The sequence below is a fragment of the Macaca nemestrina genome, chromosome 12 (genome assembly GCF_043159975.1).
Source record: "Macaca nemestrina isolate mMacNem1 chromosome 12, mMacNem.hap1, whole genome shotgun sequence".
NCBI lineage: Eukaryota > Metazoa > Chordata > Mammalia > Primates > Cercopithecidae > Macaca > Macaca nemestrina.
The window spans coordinates 3,191,374-3,208,411 of NC_092136.1; the positions used below are offsets into that span (position 1 = coordinate 3,191,374).

The 17,038-nt window shown below is 39.2% G+C and overlaps 1 protein-coding gene across 5 annotated transcripts in view; it reads right to left on the reverse strand.

Annotated features, from left to right (window-relative positions):
• The window catches only part of LOC105469749 (zinc finger protein 195), a 28,101-nt gene continuing 11,063 nt past the window's right edge, over positions 1 to 17,038 (reverse strand). For 2 of the 5 annotated variants that reach the window (XM_011721249.3, XM_011721250.3), the window contains 4 exons: positions 15,734 to 15,860; positions 15,143 to 15,238; positions 5,380 to 5,526; positions 1 to 4,207 (listed from right to left, as the gene is read on the reverse strand). In XM_011721249.3, coding sequence (XP_011719551.2) covers positions 2,760 to 4,207; positions 5,380 to 5,526; positions 15,143 to 15,238; positions 15,734 to 15,860 — 1,818 coding nt within the window. In that variant the 3' untranslated portion in view covers positions 1 to 2,759. The other 3 variants (XM_011721253.3, XM_071074092.1, XM_024789101.2) reach the window with 3 other exon arrangements.

The window sequence follows — 17,038 nt, forward strand, 5'->3', positions numbered from 1 at the left end:
GAGTTTTTCAAAGTTATGGCCTTACGGCCGCTTTGTTAAGGCCTCTGATAAGGCAAGTGATCACGTGATCACCAGATGCCTGGCCAGGTTGTGTGGGCTGGTACTCCCAGGAGGGTTTTTCCCAGGGAACTGCAGCGGCCCCTATGGGCTTAGTAGGCTCTTGCCGATGAAGATCACTGGCGTGCGCCTGAGCTGCAAGCCACTCTTTTTTTTTCTCCAGGAGAGTAAAAGAGGATAATATAGAGATCATGCCAAGTGAGCTATTTGATATAAGTGTCAGGATTGCAGGAAAAGGACCTGAGACGTTTCTTAATTTGGGAAAGGTTAGACAGGGAGAAGGGAATGTGGACGCAAATGACTCCTTTAGCCACCTCTCAGAGGGGAAGTAAGGGGGCCGACTGTTGGGCATGCTGAGTCTGAGTGGGTATGAGGTGGAGATGGGGAGGAATCAGAATCAGAAGCTGGGTGGTTGGAGAGAGGAAGAGAAAGAAGGCAGCAGTGGGAGGGTATGGTGGAGGACTGTGATGATGTGGGGGAGGATTATGGTGCTGTCGGGGAAAAGTCGGCAGGGTCAAAGGAGGAAGAATCATCGGGAGGAGTGGTGACGGGTGTGGGGGGTCTGAGAATGGGTCAGGTGTGGAGCAGGTGAGGAGGATCTGGAAAGTAGAGCAGGACTGACAGAGGGAGGGACAGCTACGGAGGGCAAACGAAAGCCCGAACATAAGGGATCTCTGACCACTTTGATCGCGATGGCAGAAGTTGTCTTGGTACCCGAGAATGTTGAAACTGAAAGTGCTGTTTTCAGGACATTGGGAGCCATTGTTTAGTTTATATTGTGGCCAGGCAGTGTTCCAATAAAAGATGAGTTTTTTTTAGCTGAATTTCGGAATGGAGGCTAAGGGCGTTAAGGTTACAGAGGAGACACCCAAGCGGGGGATGTCTTTGAGGGAGTGGATTGGGAGGCTCCCACGGTGGAATGAGAAAGGGAGGGGTAGAGATGGGAGACTTGGCCAGAGACTAGAATGGTGGGAGAAGGCATCCCTTGTCCCATGGTTCAAGTCGGAGAAGTGTGATAATCCCCAGTTCAGGCATCCCCGATAGGGAGATATCAAGGGCCTCCTGGAGGCTGGGAGGAGGAGGAAACCCTTGGCCCAGCGCTGGGTCTTTTGGGAAGGAAAGAGTAGACAAGGTTCCAGAAAGAAGGCAAAAGTCTCCTTTACTCACCCCTCAGGTGGCCTTCGTGTTCGATGTGTTCGCCAGCAATGGAAAGATCCTTGGGTCTCCAGCAGGTTCTGGAAGGGGGAGTTTAGCTGGGGGAAGGAGGGAGGGAAGGAGAAAGGGAGGCCAAACTCTACCATCATCCTGGGTTTTGGCACCAGAAATCTAAGGTCAGCCGAGAGAAAGGATGAGGAGACCCAAAGTCAGGCAAGCAAGCTTCACTGAGCTGCCTGGCTGCTCTGCCAGTTAGAGGAGGCAACTCCGCTTATAGATTATAGCAGGGTTTTATAGGGCCAGAACCAGGTCGGGGCTGGGGAGCTGAGTTGGGGGTGCAGGAGAACTGGGTCGGGGTGGGGGAGCTGAGCTGGGGGTGCAGGAGAACTAGGTTGGGGTAGGGGAGCTGAGTTGGGGGTGCAGGTGTCTTGTCTGCATCCTGGAGATGTTTTTTGCCAGCTTTGTTATGCGAGGTGAACAGACATGTTAACCGCATCCTGTAACTGTCTGGACAGTTACTGGAGGGGACGGTGAAGGGCGGGTTTGTCTTTTGCCGTGGGGTAGCTGTGCAGAGAGCGCAAGGGACTGTACTGTAAGGCCTGTGGGAGGGGAAGGGAATGCTCTGGTCAGGGTGACCCTAACAGAAGAGTAGTATTCTAAACACCCAGCTCATAAATCACTTACAAGTATATAAAACAACCACAAACAGCCTCTACCAAGATTTTACTCACGCATCTTACATTTCAGTGTCTTTCACCTTTCATGGACAAGTATATCAGTGATGCACACCTAACAGAAGAGAATTTCTCACATCTCTGATGCAGCAACAACTGACCATGTGTTTTCACATCAGCACCAGAAATGAAGACACAGCATGAACTGATTCGAGGATTAAAAGACATCAATATTCGCTTTTCAAAAATTTAACATTTTTCAATGCAAAAACGTGTATTTTGAATGTAATTATAACTCTACAAAAACTCAGTCTCATCCTCCTTTTAAACTTAAATAAGAATGAACAATCTACTTCAAGTCGAGATGTCCCTGTAGACTCAACACACGGATTCACTGTCGTTTCCGAATGTGTCCGTGCTCTGTTCCTCTCTTCCTCAAATCCTCCAGTGTTTACTTAGAACGCGTCCGCGCTCTGTTCCTCTCTTCTTCAAATCCTCCAATGTTTACTTAAATTGAATTTTGCTTATGTTTCCCATTTACTGTATTTGCAAAATATCTTTTAGTATGAACTCTGATGTTTTCTAAGCTATCGTTTTTGAACAAATGTTATTCCACAGTTATGATATTTGTTGGGTTTCTCTACAAATTCTCTGGAAGTTTAAGCAACTGTTGCATGTCTTCCATCTAGTATAAAACATAATTGTAACTTTTTTTTTCAGAAGAAATACTCTTGTGTGCTCTGGAGACTTACATTTCATGAAAGGTCTTTCAATAGTAATTAAATTTATAATAACTTTGTTACGTCCAAACTGATGTAAAGTAGGATGCGAGCAGATACTAAAGGCTGTGCCTATTTTTATATTTTTTTTTTCTCAAGTATGAATGCTTTCATGTACAGTCAGGTGTGAGAACTGGGTGAAGGCTTTGCCACACTTTTCACACTTGTAGGGTTTCTCTCCAGTATGAATTCTCTTATGTACAATAAGGTTTGAGGACTGGGTAAAGTTCTTTCCACATTCGTCACATTTGTAGGGTTTCTCTCCAGTATGGGTTTTCTTATGTTTGGTAATATCTGAGAACCACATAAAGACTCGGCCACATTCTTCACATTTGTAGGGTTTCTCTCCAGTATGAATTCTCTTATGTACAATAAGGTTTGAGGACTGGGTAAAGTTCTTTCCACATTCGTCACATTTGTAGGGTTTCTCTCCAGTATGGGTTTTCTTATGCTTAGTGAGGTCTGATAACTGCTTAAAGATGTTGCCACATTCTTCACACGTGTAGGGTTTTTCTTCAGAATGAGTTCTCTTGTGATTAGAAAGGCTTGAGCAAGTTCTGAAGACTTTCCCACATTCTTCACACTGGTAGGGTTTCTCTCCGGTGTGAATCCTCCTGTGTTCACTGAGGTGTGAGGACTGCGTATAGGCTTTCCCACATTCTTCACATTTGTATGGTTTCTCACCAGTGTGAATTCTCTTATGTTTAGTAAGGTCTGAGAACCATTTGAAGATGCTGTCACATTCCTCACATTTGAAAGGTTTCCCTCCAATCTCATTTCTCTGATGTTTGGAAGGATTTGGGCTGTGGTTAAAACCTTTGTACCATGTTTCACATTTGGAGAGCTTCTCTCCAGCAAGAATCAGCTGTTGATTAGAAAGGCTTGAGCAAGATATAAAGACACTGCTGCACTCTTCATATTTGCAGGGTTTTTCCTCAGTACCACGCTCATGTTCAGTAAGGTGGGAGTACTGGTTAAATACTTTTCCAAATTCTTCACATTTGTAATGTTCCCCTCCAGCGTAAATTCTATTTTTAGTAAGGACTGAGCAAGTTTTAAAAACTTTGTCACATTCTTGACATCTGTAAGGTTTCTCTCCAGTGTCAATGTTCTCATGTTCAGTAAAGTGTGAGCACTGGATAAAGGTTTTGCCACATTCTCCACATTTTTGCAATTTTTTTCCAGTGTGAATTTTCTGATGTTCAGTTAGGAATGAGAACATTTGAAAGGATTTGCCACATTCTTGACATTTGAAAGGTTTCTCTCCAGTATTACTTATATTATGTCTATGCAAATTTGAAAAGTTATTAAAGATTTTAACATATTTATTACATTGAAAGATTTTGCTATGGGTAGTTGATGAACATTGGTTAAGTTCATTATAATCTTTTTGCAACTTACACTCATTTAAACTTTCCCAGTCTTTCCTTAAATGTAAATTATCAAGGCCACAATTTCCATATCCTCTCAGTATTGATTTTGGGAACGCATCTTGTATGCCCTGCTCTGGCAAAAGGTCTTGGGTAACATGAGAAGACATAGCTGGAAAAAAAAAAAAAAGTTATCCCACTTACTAGACACAGATGAATATATTTTGTGAATCTAATCTGTAAAATAATGCCAAATACATTAGCAAAATGGCATAAAAAATACCACAGGCCCTAATTTCTGTATAAACATATAAATGTAACAATACCTAGTGAGAAAATGCATCTGAACTCTAAAAACCACTTCAGAGTTTGCAGCACCCCCGGTGAGCACAATGCTAGGAGCCACATAAAAAGAAAAAAAGTGTGTTACATTTACCCCCCACAGCCCCTGCTCCTCCGCAGTACAGCACAATGCCTTTGAGAGTACATCCTCAACTCCTGGCTTCTCCTTCAAAAGAGAAAGAAAGTACTGGCGCAAGTATTTTTACTTTTGGCCTTTTGAAGCTTTGGCAAAGACTGATTTCTGCCCCCATGACAGAGGGCTGAGAGAAATGGCGGTACTCTGAGTGACAGGCTGGGTCTGCTGAGACCGAAAGGAAATACCTGTGACAGCAGCAGGAAGGCTGCAGCAGCAGCACCAGGCAACAGGTGTATTGGGTAATTACAGGGCACTGTGAAGAAACCTGAGAAACTCTCTTTAACTGAAAAATACACACACAATCCCACACAAGACACAACTGCAGAACAGGCTTAAGTGGCCTCTAGAATCCGGCCCAATTTGTTTTAGACTACCCCAGGAGAAAGCCACATTATAAAGGTTGTGGCAGGAGGCTTTTTGTTAATGCCTGAATCTCTATCAAAGATTACATGTACAAAGTATTAGGGTCACATGGCGCAATCAAAGAAATTAAAAAAAGTTCAAAAATCAACCCTAAAACAATGGAGATGCATAAATTAACTGAAAAAATAAAATTACCATGTGAATAATGCTCAATGAGTAAAAATGGGAAAACAGCAAACTAAGTAAAATTAGGAAAATGAGGATATCAATAAAAAGATATAAAGTATGAAAAACAGACTGAGAAACAGGTATGAAAGGAAATAATTACTGAGAAATTCTTAAAAGTAAGAAAAAAACATTAAAAAATCAAGAAGCTCAACACATCAACTAGTATAAACAAAAGGGACATAAGACACATTATAACCGCAGTTTCCAAAGTCAAAGGAGAAAATAATCCTGAAAGCAGCAAGTGAAAAGCAAGGTGTATGCTCTTAGGAGATTACCAGTGAATTTGTCCACAGAAACCTTGAGGGCAGGCTGGGCACAGTGGTTCACACCTGTAATCTCAGCACTTTGGGAGGCTGAGGCGGGCAGATCGCTTGAGCCCAGGAGTTCGAGACAAGCCTGAGTAGCATGGTGAAATCCCATCTCTACAAAAAATACAAAAAAAATTAGCTGTGTATGCTGTTGTGCTTCCCAGCTACTCAGAAGGCTGGGGTGGGAGAATCACCTGAGCCTGGAAAGTTGAGGCTGCAGTGAGCCATGATCACACCACTGCACTCCAATTTGAGTGACAGAGTAAATCCCTGTTTCAAAAAAAGTACAAGCTGAAGCAAGAAGGGAACCGGATGAGATAAGTCTAATTGCTGAACACAAAACTTCCAAGCAAGAATAATATAACCAGTGACCTACAAAATAAAAACAAATAAAGACTTTCTAACATAACCAAGGGCTACACTACCACTACACATGTCAAACAAGAAACGGTAAAAGGAGTCCTTTCCATTGAAAATAATGCAATGCTAGAAAATAATATATAATCATATCAAAATAAATATATGGAAAAGATACGCATACACAGAAAAATAAAATTCTGTGGTACTATAACGATGGTGCAGAAATCACTTTTAATTATTATCTAAAATTTGAAAGATGAAAGTAGAAAAATAATCATAAATATCTGTTAATGGATATATAACATTAAATGATTTCGTGACATTAGTAACAAAGTTGAGGGCAGATTTAATAAGAAAGAATTTTTGTATACAACTAAGGTTAAGTATTTACCAGTGTAAAATATCTTGCTGTAACTTTAAGATGTTTTATATACTTTCCATGGTAACTACAAAGAAAATGTCTATAAGACACACAAAAGAAAATTTAAAAAGAAGTCAAAGCTTATTACACAAAGTACAAGACACAAAAAAGTGGCCGGGCGTGGTGGCTCAAGCCTGTAATCCCAGCACTTTGGGAGGCCGAGGCGGGCGGATCACAAGGTCAGGAGATCGAGACCACAGTGAAACCCCGTCTCTACTAAAAATACAAAAAATTAGCCGGGCGCGGTGGCGGGCACCTGTAGTCCCAGCTACTCAGGAGGCTGAGGCAGGAGAATGGCGGGAACCTGGGAGGCGGAGCTTGCAGTGAGCCGAGATCGCGCCACTGCACTCCAGCCTGGGCAACAGCGTGAGACTCCGTCTAAAAAAAAAAAAAAAAAAAAAAGAAACAAAAAAGAAAGGGAGAAAGAAAAAGCTACAAGAATCAAGTAAAAAAAAAATACAATGGCTAAAGTACATGTTTTTATATCAGTAAATTGTTTATTTAGGAACTAAACTACTCAATCAAAAGGCATATGCTAAATAATTTAAAACCAAGCCAAGATCAAACTATAGCTGACCTACAAGAAATTCACCTGAGACCTAATGACAAAAAGAGACTGAAAGTGGCAAGATGGAAATAGACATTTCATGCAAATGTTAATGAAATGAGAGAAGAGATTACAATTATATTATGCAAAATACATCTTAAGTAAAAAAATGTCATACTTCATAAAGCATACTTTAAGTCAGAGCTCACAAAAAACAAGAACATAAAACAATAACAGAAGGGGGAATGAACTGGGAACCTATGACAAGTGTGGGTGCATATTTGTATATGTATTTGGGTATTGAAGTAACTTCCTATTATATTGCTATTTCTTGCTTCAATTTTGCAAGTTCTTTATAAACAAATAATTACAGCATTGAAGCAAGAAACAGACAGCAATATAATAGTGGCATACTTCTAGAACCCACTTTCAGTAATGAATAATAAAGCAAGACTTAATAATTGTAGAGAGGACCTGAAAGCACTACAAAGCAATTCTACCTCACAGACATAGATACAACACCCCACACAACACAGCAGGAGACACACTCTTCCCACGAGCTCAGGAAACATTCTCCAGGACAGGCCACCTGTTAAACAAATAAACATGTCTTACCAAATTTCAAAAAATGGAAGTCTTCTGCATTACTATATATGACCAAAATGAAATGAAACTGGAAATAACAAAGAAAAACAAAAAAATTCACAAATATATGGAAATTAAACAGCACATTTGAGCGTGCTCTTGTTCAAGGGTTGAAATACTCAATATTGCAAAGATGTTCACGCTGTCCAATGCAATCTACAAACTCTATGCAATCTCTTTCAAATTTCTAATCCTCTTTTTGCAGAAATAAAAGCAATAACCTAAAAATCCTAAGACATCTCAAGGGACTGTAAAGCACCCAACAATTTTCAAACAGAGGAACAATATTGGAGGTATCACACTGTCTGACTTCAAAACACATTATGAGGCAACCGTAATTAAAACAGTTTGGTATTGGTATAAAGGCAGACAAATAGTACAATAAAACAGAATGTAGCACAGATTTAAAAATAAAACACAGAAAAATAAAACTGTAAAACAAATAGCTAAAATATGGGATTTATTGAACACCATGATCTAAACCAATATATTCATGAAAGAAGTCTTACAAAAAATACATAGCAGAAAAGCAGTAGAGGCATTATTCGAAGAAAAAAAGGCTGTTAACTTTCCAAATTTCAGTATGATAAAAATGTTACTAACCAAGAACACCTGATCTAGAATAATTTCACTTCAAAAGAACAAGGGAAAAATAAAGACTTTCCAAAATAAATAAATAGATGAGGGTGTTCACTACCACTAGTATAGTTCTATAAGAAATACTAAAGGCTGGATAGGCATGGTGGCTCATGCCCATAATACCAGCTTTGGGTGGGCCAAGGTAGGAGGATTGCCTGAGATCAGGAGTTATGAATTAGCCTGGTCAACAGAGCAAGAACCAATCTCTACAAAATACAGAAAAAATACTGAAAAGACTTCATTGTGTTAAAAAGACAATGATGCTAGACAGCATTATAAAACCATATGAAAATATAAAACTCTGTTAAAGGTATATAAGCAGATATATAATACTTTACTATCATAATGATAGTGTAAAAAACTCAAAATTCTGCCATAATATCTGAAAAAATATCTGCATGAATCTTTGCTACCAGATACAAAATATACAATAATTTGTTACATTAATAGCACACTGGAGGGTGTTACAGTTTCTGTATTTAATGAAGTTGTGAGATTAAAATCTATAACTTTAAGGTGTTTGATGTACTCTCCATTTTTCTTTTTTTTTTTCGGGACGGAGTCTCGCTCTGTCGCCCAGGCTGGAGTGCAGTGGCCGGATCTCAGCTCACTGCAAGCTCCGCCTCCCGGGTTCACACCATTCTCCTGCCTCAGCCTCCCGAGTAGCTGGGACTACAGGCGTCCGCCACATCGCCCGGCTAGTTTTTTGTATTTTTTAGTAGAGACGGGGTTTCACTGTGTTAGCCAGGATGGTCTTGAGCTCCTGACCTCGTGATCCGCCCGTCTCGGCCTCCCAAAGTGCTGAGATTACAGGCGTGAGCCACCGCACCCGGCCATACTCTCCATTTTTCAAGGCGATCACGAAGAAAATACCTATACAAGGTCTGCAAAACACAACGAGAAAAGAATGAAAGCATGTCCACACAAAATCACAAAACAAACAATGAAGATAGTCAAAGAGGAAATGAGGGATAACATATCTACAAGAAACACAGAAAACAGTAACAGTCAAGATAGTGACAGTAACTTCATTTCCTTCAGAAATGATTTTAAACATAAATTAACCTACTTATTTGACAGAAATAAAATAGCTGAATTAAGAACAATATGCTAGCTACAAAAGACTCTAGCTTTAAATAGAAAAATAGGCTGAAAGTAAGAATAAAAAAAAATTCCATGCAATTAGTAACCACAGTCAGGTGGGGTGGTTATCATTATATCAGACACAATATACTTTAGGTCAAAACTGTCACGGGACATAACGATTAATAGCATGTAATGGCAAAATGTGTCCATTAACCAGGAACCTGTAACTGTTCATCTGTCTATATTAATATCTAACATCAGGGTTCCCAGATACATAAAGCAAATATGGAGAGAAGTGAAGCAAGACGTACACAGAAATACAATAATTATCGACTCTAAGACCCCATTTTCAACACAGAATAGAAAATTACACAAAAAATCAAGGCCGGGTGGGGTGGCTCACACCTGTAATCGCAGCACCTTGGGAGGCCGAGGTGGGAGGATCATGAGGTCAGGAGATCGAGACCAGCCTGGCTAACACGGTGAAACCCCGTCTCTACTACAAATACCAAAAAAAAAAAATTAGCTGGATATGGCGGCGGGCGCCTGTAGTCCCAGCTACTCGGGAGGCTGAGGCAGGAGAATGGCCTGAACCCGAGAGGTGGAGCTTGCAGTGAGCCGACATTGCGTCACTGCACTCCAGCCTGGGTGACAGAGTGAGACTCCGACACACACACACACACACACACACAAAGAAAATTACACAGGTCAACTTAACAGATACGTATAGAATGCTCCAGTCAAAAAAAGCATAATATACAATATTCTCAAATACACAAAGTGCATTCTGTTACAACAAATAACTCTTAAAGATGAAAGTCCCATGACATGTTTTCTAACCAAAATGTAATAAAACTAGAAATCAAAAGCAAAAGTAATACTGGCAATGCCAAAAATGTATGGAAATTAAACGCCCTTGAACATACACATTCTTGCTCAATGGTCAGATAATTTAGTTTTTTAAAGATGTCAATAATGGCCACACTAATGTACATATTCAATATAATCTCTATCAAATTCCCAATGGTACTTTTTGATTTTTTAATCCTAAAATTAGTTTAAGAACAATAACTAGTCGAAATTCTTTAAAAAGAACAAAGAGGCATTACACTTTCTGATTTTAAAACATATAAAAAGCTACGAAAATAAAAACAACGTGGTACTGACATAAAGACAGATAACTAAATGATGAAACAAAGCAGGGGACCCAGAAATAAACTCTTGTGGATAAAATCAAATAATTTTCCACAAGGTATCCATGACCACACAATGGAGAAGAGTCCTTTCAACAAATGATGTTAAAAACTAGATATCTACATGGAAAAGTGAAGTGATATCTTTTTCATGTACCATATACAGAAGTATTTTAAATGAAATACTTAGGTACAGAAATAGAATAAAACTCTTAGAAGAAAATATAGGAGAGCAAATGCATAAGCAACAAAAGAACAGAAAAACTGAACTACATCAAACTTCAAACTTTCTGCAAATCAAAGAAAATAATGAGTGAAGTGAAAATGCCACCTAAGAAATGGGTAAAAATACTTGGAAATCACACATTTGATAGGACTTAATATTCAGATTATATAAGGAACTTTTACAACTCAACAACAACAATTAAATAACTTGATTTAAAAATAGATGAAGGACTAACTGAAATCTCTTCAGAAAAGATATGGAAACGCCCAACAAGCACCTGAATGAATGCTCAAATTACTAATTTGTAGAGAAATGCAAAACAAAATGACAATTAAGCTATTTCCTCACACGTATTAGAATGGCCACTGTAAAAAAATAAATTCAGATCTGTCAAGGATGTGAAGACGTTGAAAACCACGTAACCTGCTGGTAGGAAAGAAAGGATGCAGCCATGATGAAAGATAGCATAGGCCAGGCGCACTGGCTCACAACTGGAACCCCAGCACTTTGGGAGACTGAGGCGGGCGGATCACTTGAGCCCAGGAGTCCGAGACCAGTCTGGGCAACATGGCAAAACCTTGTCTCTATTAAAAATACAAAAGTTAGCTGGGTGTGGTGGTGGCACCTGTACTTCCAGGTCCTCGGGAGGCTGAAGGGGGAGGAAGGCTCGAGCCCAGGAGGCAGAGGTTGCAGTGAGCTGAGATGGCGCCACTGCACTATAGCCTGGGTGATAGAGTGAGACTGTTTTTTTTTTTTTTTTAAATAGCATACATGTTCTTCAAAAAATTAAAAATGGAATTATATGATCTAGCAATCCCACTTCTGGATCTATATCAAAAGTACACACTGCAACTCAGGACTTAGGAGAGATATTTGCACACCCATGTTTACTGTGTCACTATTCAGAAAAGTCAAATGGGGGAAGCCTCAAGTGATGAACACACACAAAAAATGTGGCATCTGCATACAAGGAATATTATTCAACCATAAAAACAGTAATACGGAGTTACAAAACACTAAGATGTTAGTCATAAAATCTGCTATGAAACACTGATGTACCATTAAAAAAGAATTTGCCTAGATAACTACAATATTTAACTGTGACTGTGTAATCATGAAAAGCAGGTATTTTGAATCACTGGCATGCAGTGTACAGCAGTGAAACTTCACAGAAAATGCACTACAATCATTAATAAAAGACTCTACTGAGAACATTTTAATGAGAAAGAAGATACTAAAGATAATTTTTATTATATGTTTACTATACTGATGCGATTCTTATGCAAAATTAAAATGCTGCCATCCAACTTTTAGAAGCAAGGAATAGCTTTATATTTCTAAAGAAAGAAAAATATAAATTATGTAAAGTATAGTGAGAGTCACTGATAATATAAACATTTGGGAATAAATAATATTACTATTTATATACGGATTGGAGAAATAGGATAATTTAATAAATATGGAGTGCTTGCCGGGTGCGGTGGCTCATGCCTGTAAATCCCGACACTTTGGGAGGCCGAGGCGGGCAGATCACCTGAGGTCGGGAGTTCGAGGCCAGCCTGACTAACAAGGACAAACCCCGTCTCTACTAAAAATACAAAAAATTAGCCAGGCGTGGTGGCACATGCCTGTGTGTAAATCCCAGCTACTCGGGAGGCTGAGGCAGGAGGATCGCTTGAACCTGGGAGGCGGAGGTTGCACTGAGCCGAGATAGTGCCATTGTACTCCAGCCTGGGTAACAAGAGCCAAACTCCATCTCAAAATAAATAAATAAATAAACAAATAGTGCTTCCGAAATAATTTAATTCAGATATAACACGTTAATTCTAGCATATTGTTCTGCATATTAGAATTTGAAATTAGAGATAAATCTGAAATGGAGCAAAAGAGAAAGTGAAAATGTACAGGAGAGTGACATAGAAAAATGGTGAAATAGGTGGACCAGGCTTATCTATCCCCCAACAACAACAACGTGTCAGTCTTCTGTGTGCAGAAACACCTTTCCAAGAGAATCAGGCGCCGCAGCTCACGCCTACAATCCCAACTGTTCAGGACCTTGGGGTGAGAGGCTCACTTCAGGGCAGAAGCTCAGAACCAGCCTTGGTGACACAGAGAGACCTCATCGCAAAAAAATGCCTTTAAGAGAGCTCTGGAATCCAGGAAGGGGGCTGTACAATTCTGCTAAAGACCAAGACCACAGATTCAACAAACTTCTTATCCAATTCCAGCGGCCTTTTTCACAGTAATGAAAATAGAATTCTAAAATGTATATGGAATTACAATAGACTTGGCATAGCCAAAGGAATCTATAGGAAAACGAACAAGGCAAGAGACATAATATTTTCTGATTTCAAGCGACATTTTAAGACTACAGTAGTAAGAACAGGATGGTATCTGAACAGAGAAGAAAACTGCCAGAGAGACCAATGGGACAGAATGGAGAGCCCAGAATTAAACTCAAGCATATCCACTTAACTAATCTTTCACAAGTGCACGAAGAATACACAAGACAGACAGTACAGTCTCTTCAACACTTGGTCCTGGGGAAACAGAATACCCACAATCAAAATAATGAAACAGACAAATTTTCTTACACCATACTCAAAAATCAACTTGAAATCAAGCCTTAAATGTAAAACATGTATCCTTAAAAACTCTGAGAAAAAAACCTCTTTGATACTGGTCTTGGCAATCATTTTTTAGATATGACACCAAAAGTACAGCAACAAAAGTAAGTATCAACAAGCTGGACTGCATTACGCTAAAAAGCTTCTGCACGCCAAAGACCATTGACAATCAAACTTTTGGATATTAGGATGGCTAATATAAAAAATAAGCAGTATATCAGGGCTGTGCAAAAGTAATTGTGGTTTTTGCCTTCTAAATAGTAAGAAACACTCTTACTTTTGCAGCAACCTAACAACAATGTTGACAAGGATGTAAAGAAAAAACAATTCTGAACACTCAGAGTTCTCAACTGGTAGAGTCATTATGAAAACCAGGAGGGGGGCGTTATTTAAAAATTAAAAAAAGATAAACCTACTCTACAATGCAGAAATCCCACTTCTGTGTATATAATAACTGAAGGGAATAAAAGCAGCAGCTTGAAGAATTATCTGCTCCCTCATGTTCACTGCAGCATTATTCACAATTGTCAAGATATAAAGACAAGCTAAACGTTTGTGGATGCTGAATGGATAAAGAAAATGTGATATAAATAGACAACAGAATATTAGCCATAAAAAAGGAATGAAATCCTGTTATTCAACAACATGGATGACCCTGAAGGACATGATGCTAAATAAACTCAGCCAGGCCCCAAGACAGAGACTGCACGTTCCCCCTCAGATGTGGAATCTGTCATGGCTGAACTCACAGGAGCAGAGGACGATGGCAGTTGCCAGGGCCTGGAGTTGGGGAAAATGAGCTGTTGTTCAAAAGGTACAAACTTTCAGTTGTAAGATGAGTAAGTTTGGGGAATCTAATGAGTAGCTTTATGAATACTATTAATAATCTTTTGTAGCTTAAAATTTGCCAACAGTAGACATTAACTGTTCTCACAAGAAAAGGTAATTATGTGAAGTGATAGATTTGTTCCTTAATGTGATTGCACTAATTATTTCACAATGTATACACATATCAAATTATTACATTGTACACAATATATACAGTTTTTATTTCTAAAATAATCTGTTACACATATGCCCATATAGACATACCTGTATATATATGTGTGTGCGTATATACGAATGGATAAAGAAAATATGATGTAAATAGACAACAGAATATTACTCCAGCATAAAAAGTGAAATCCTATCATTTCAAAAGGATGTTGATATATGATATATACACACACATATATACATACACATACACGTACATACATATGAATGACACAGTCCTGATAAGCCTCATACTAAAAAAGAAGAAATTATAAAATGATAATATTATAACTATTACAGTTGGGAGTTAGGGAATATAGAGTTTAAATGACCAACCTCAGTTTACACTAAAAAAAAAATAAATAAAATTTTGAAGTAAAACAACATTAGATCATCTCATATTTGGGCAGATGCCTAGTGTTTGGAGAAAACTGCTGAGTATACATTTCTGTAGACTCCCACTTGAAACCTCTGTAGGATACGAAATCATAAAGCAGAAAGCATACAACATCTGTTTATGGGACTTCTGGGATTTCTGAACCAAACACCATCACCACGCCTCTTGCACACTTCAGACATGATGCAAAAAGGAAATCAAAAAACATTTAACAGAGTTCCTCAAACATAGGCAGGTACATGCATGTTCCCAAAAGCAGTGGCAGAGCAAGACATGAGACCATACAGGCCCTTACTCGTCAGGAGGAGGATCTGATTTTTACTGTAACTTTTATAAAGGAAGATCACTAAACAGGAAGCGGAGTCTGTAGAAAATTTAAGAGAACGAGACAGAAGACGCTCCTAGGGGACAGCAAGAGAAAGACACCCAGGCTCTCAGAAACCATCTCCACTAGAGCAGAGCTTCCCAAACCACATCTTAAGCTCTGGCTCTGGCTTCCTCCTCGACCTCTGGACCTCTCACCTGGGTTACCTGCTTCGTTCACACCCACCCACCTGGATGTCCGTCTACTGCCTCCTGTCTCTTCACATTCCAGGGCTCTTTTCTTTGCTCCAGGCAGGTGATCAGGCCTGGCTTAGAGACAGTGAGACCTGTTTTATTAGAAAAAAGTGACATTACTCTTGCTGAAATTCTCCAATTACCAACCTTGTACTGTGCTTAGTAGAGTGAACATTATAGAAGATTCTAGAAAATTAATCCAAAAATTATGCTTCCTGACATAAACAATATTCAGTAAGTATTGTAAATCTGTGGGTTCTCAGTTTCACCACTCAGTACTGCTGAAATAAAACACTGGTGATGGAAATTTGACTTTAAGGTGTGGGCAACAATATTTCATGCCACTGAATCTCTGGAATTATCACTAGAGTGAAAGATACAAATCAGTTAAAAAAAAAGGAAGTTTATGTCAAAATGAACCACATTTTGAAGATTTTTTTTAACATCAACAATTCCCCATGTTTTTCTTAAAAGCAGGGATCTGAAACTCATTCATGCAATGCAGAAACTCCCGAAAAACATTCCGCAAAGGAACGAAAGGAACTCTTTAGGGCATATGAGGAATTACGTATTGAAGTTATCCTCACCAATGGAGAACAAGTTTCTGTAGTTCTCCAACATCACATCCCTGTACAAATTCTGCTGAGCAGGGTCCAGGCATTTCCACTCCTCCAGGGAGAATTCTATGGCCACATCCCTGAACGTCAACAGTGTCTGAAGAAGAAACAACAACAACAACAAATACTTACCAAGTGGCTTTGGGCAGAGTTCTTAACTGGATTCAAGGTGAAATGAGCGAGTGAAGAGAACTGGTTCTAACTTACACAAGTGACTGGAATTATAAAATAAGGTAATTTTTAGCACAAGAATATTCTCTAACTCTGAGGAAAGAGAATTGCCTAAGATCCACATAAGCAGTGTACATACAATACTTTTCTGGATGATGAAATATAAAATTAAGGGCATCAACAAAGGCATGTCCATTTTTGAGTGCTACATTTACGTCACATGAATAAAGTGTGTATATTTCTCAGGTGGAAAAGTCATGGTGAGTTAGAAGCTGTCTCTACAATTTTAATGTGTCCAATAAACTAGAGCTCTTGTGCAGATTTTGCTTCAGGAAATCAGAGGTCAAGCCTGAGTTTCCGAATTTCTAATGCGCTCACCAGTGATGCCAGTCCTTTGGGCCCAAGGACAATATTTTGTCAAAATCCTGTAAGTGGCAGAGCATGGGTTTATCCCAGTTTTTCTGAACCACAAAGAGAGATCAGATTCTTCATCTTCTAAAGCAAGGCATATGCAAAAAGAATCTAAGAAGCAAAGACCTTTCGGATTAAATGTGATTATTTATGCACACTAATTAGTAAATCTCCTCAAGGTACTTAAAGAGAAAAAAATAAACTCTACAACGGAAAAACCTGTCAGAGAGCTCTTTCACCAACTGAATAAAACTAATATCAACTGTAATAGGACAGATTTTTATCATGTGCCAATGCACAGAGAAGGACATATTACTGGTGTCATATTGGCCAAAAGGTCAATTATAATCTGAATCGAATCATACTGAAACTTACTGTTATGCAAAGTTCAAGTGACAAATAAATATCTCCCAGGTATGGGCCAACAGCCTGCAATGCAACGGGGCTCTTTCTTTGTTCCCAAGCGGATCAGCAGGTCGAGAAATAAAAGACACACACAAGATAGTGAAAGCTGGGTCCAGGGGGGGTCACCACCTTCTGGTCCTGCGATGCTGCCAATGCACTGGATATACCAGCATTTGTTATTAAGTTTAGTGAGGGCGGGGGTAGGTTAGTGAGGGATTTAGGGTCGTTTGATTATGAAGTGAGATGGTCACATGGGGATGAAGTAATTCTTTAACATAACATTGGTAT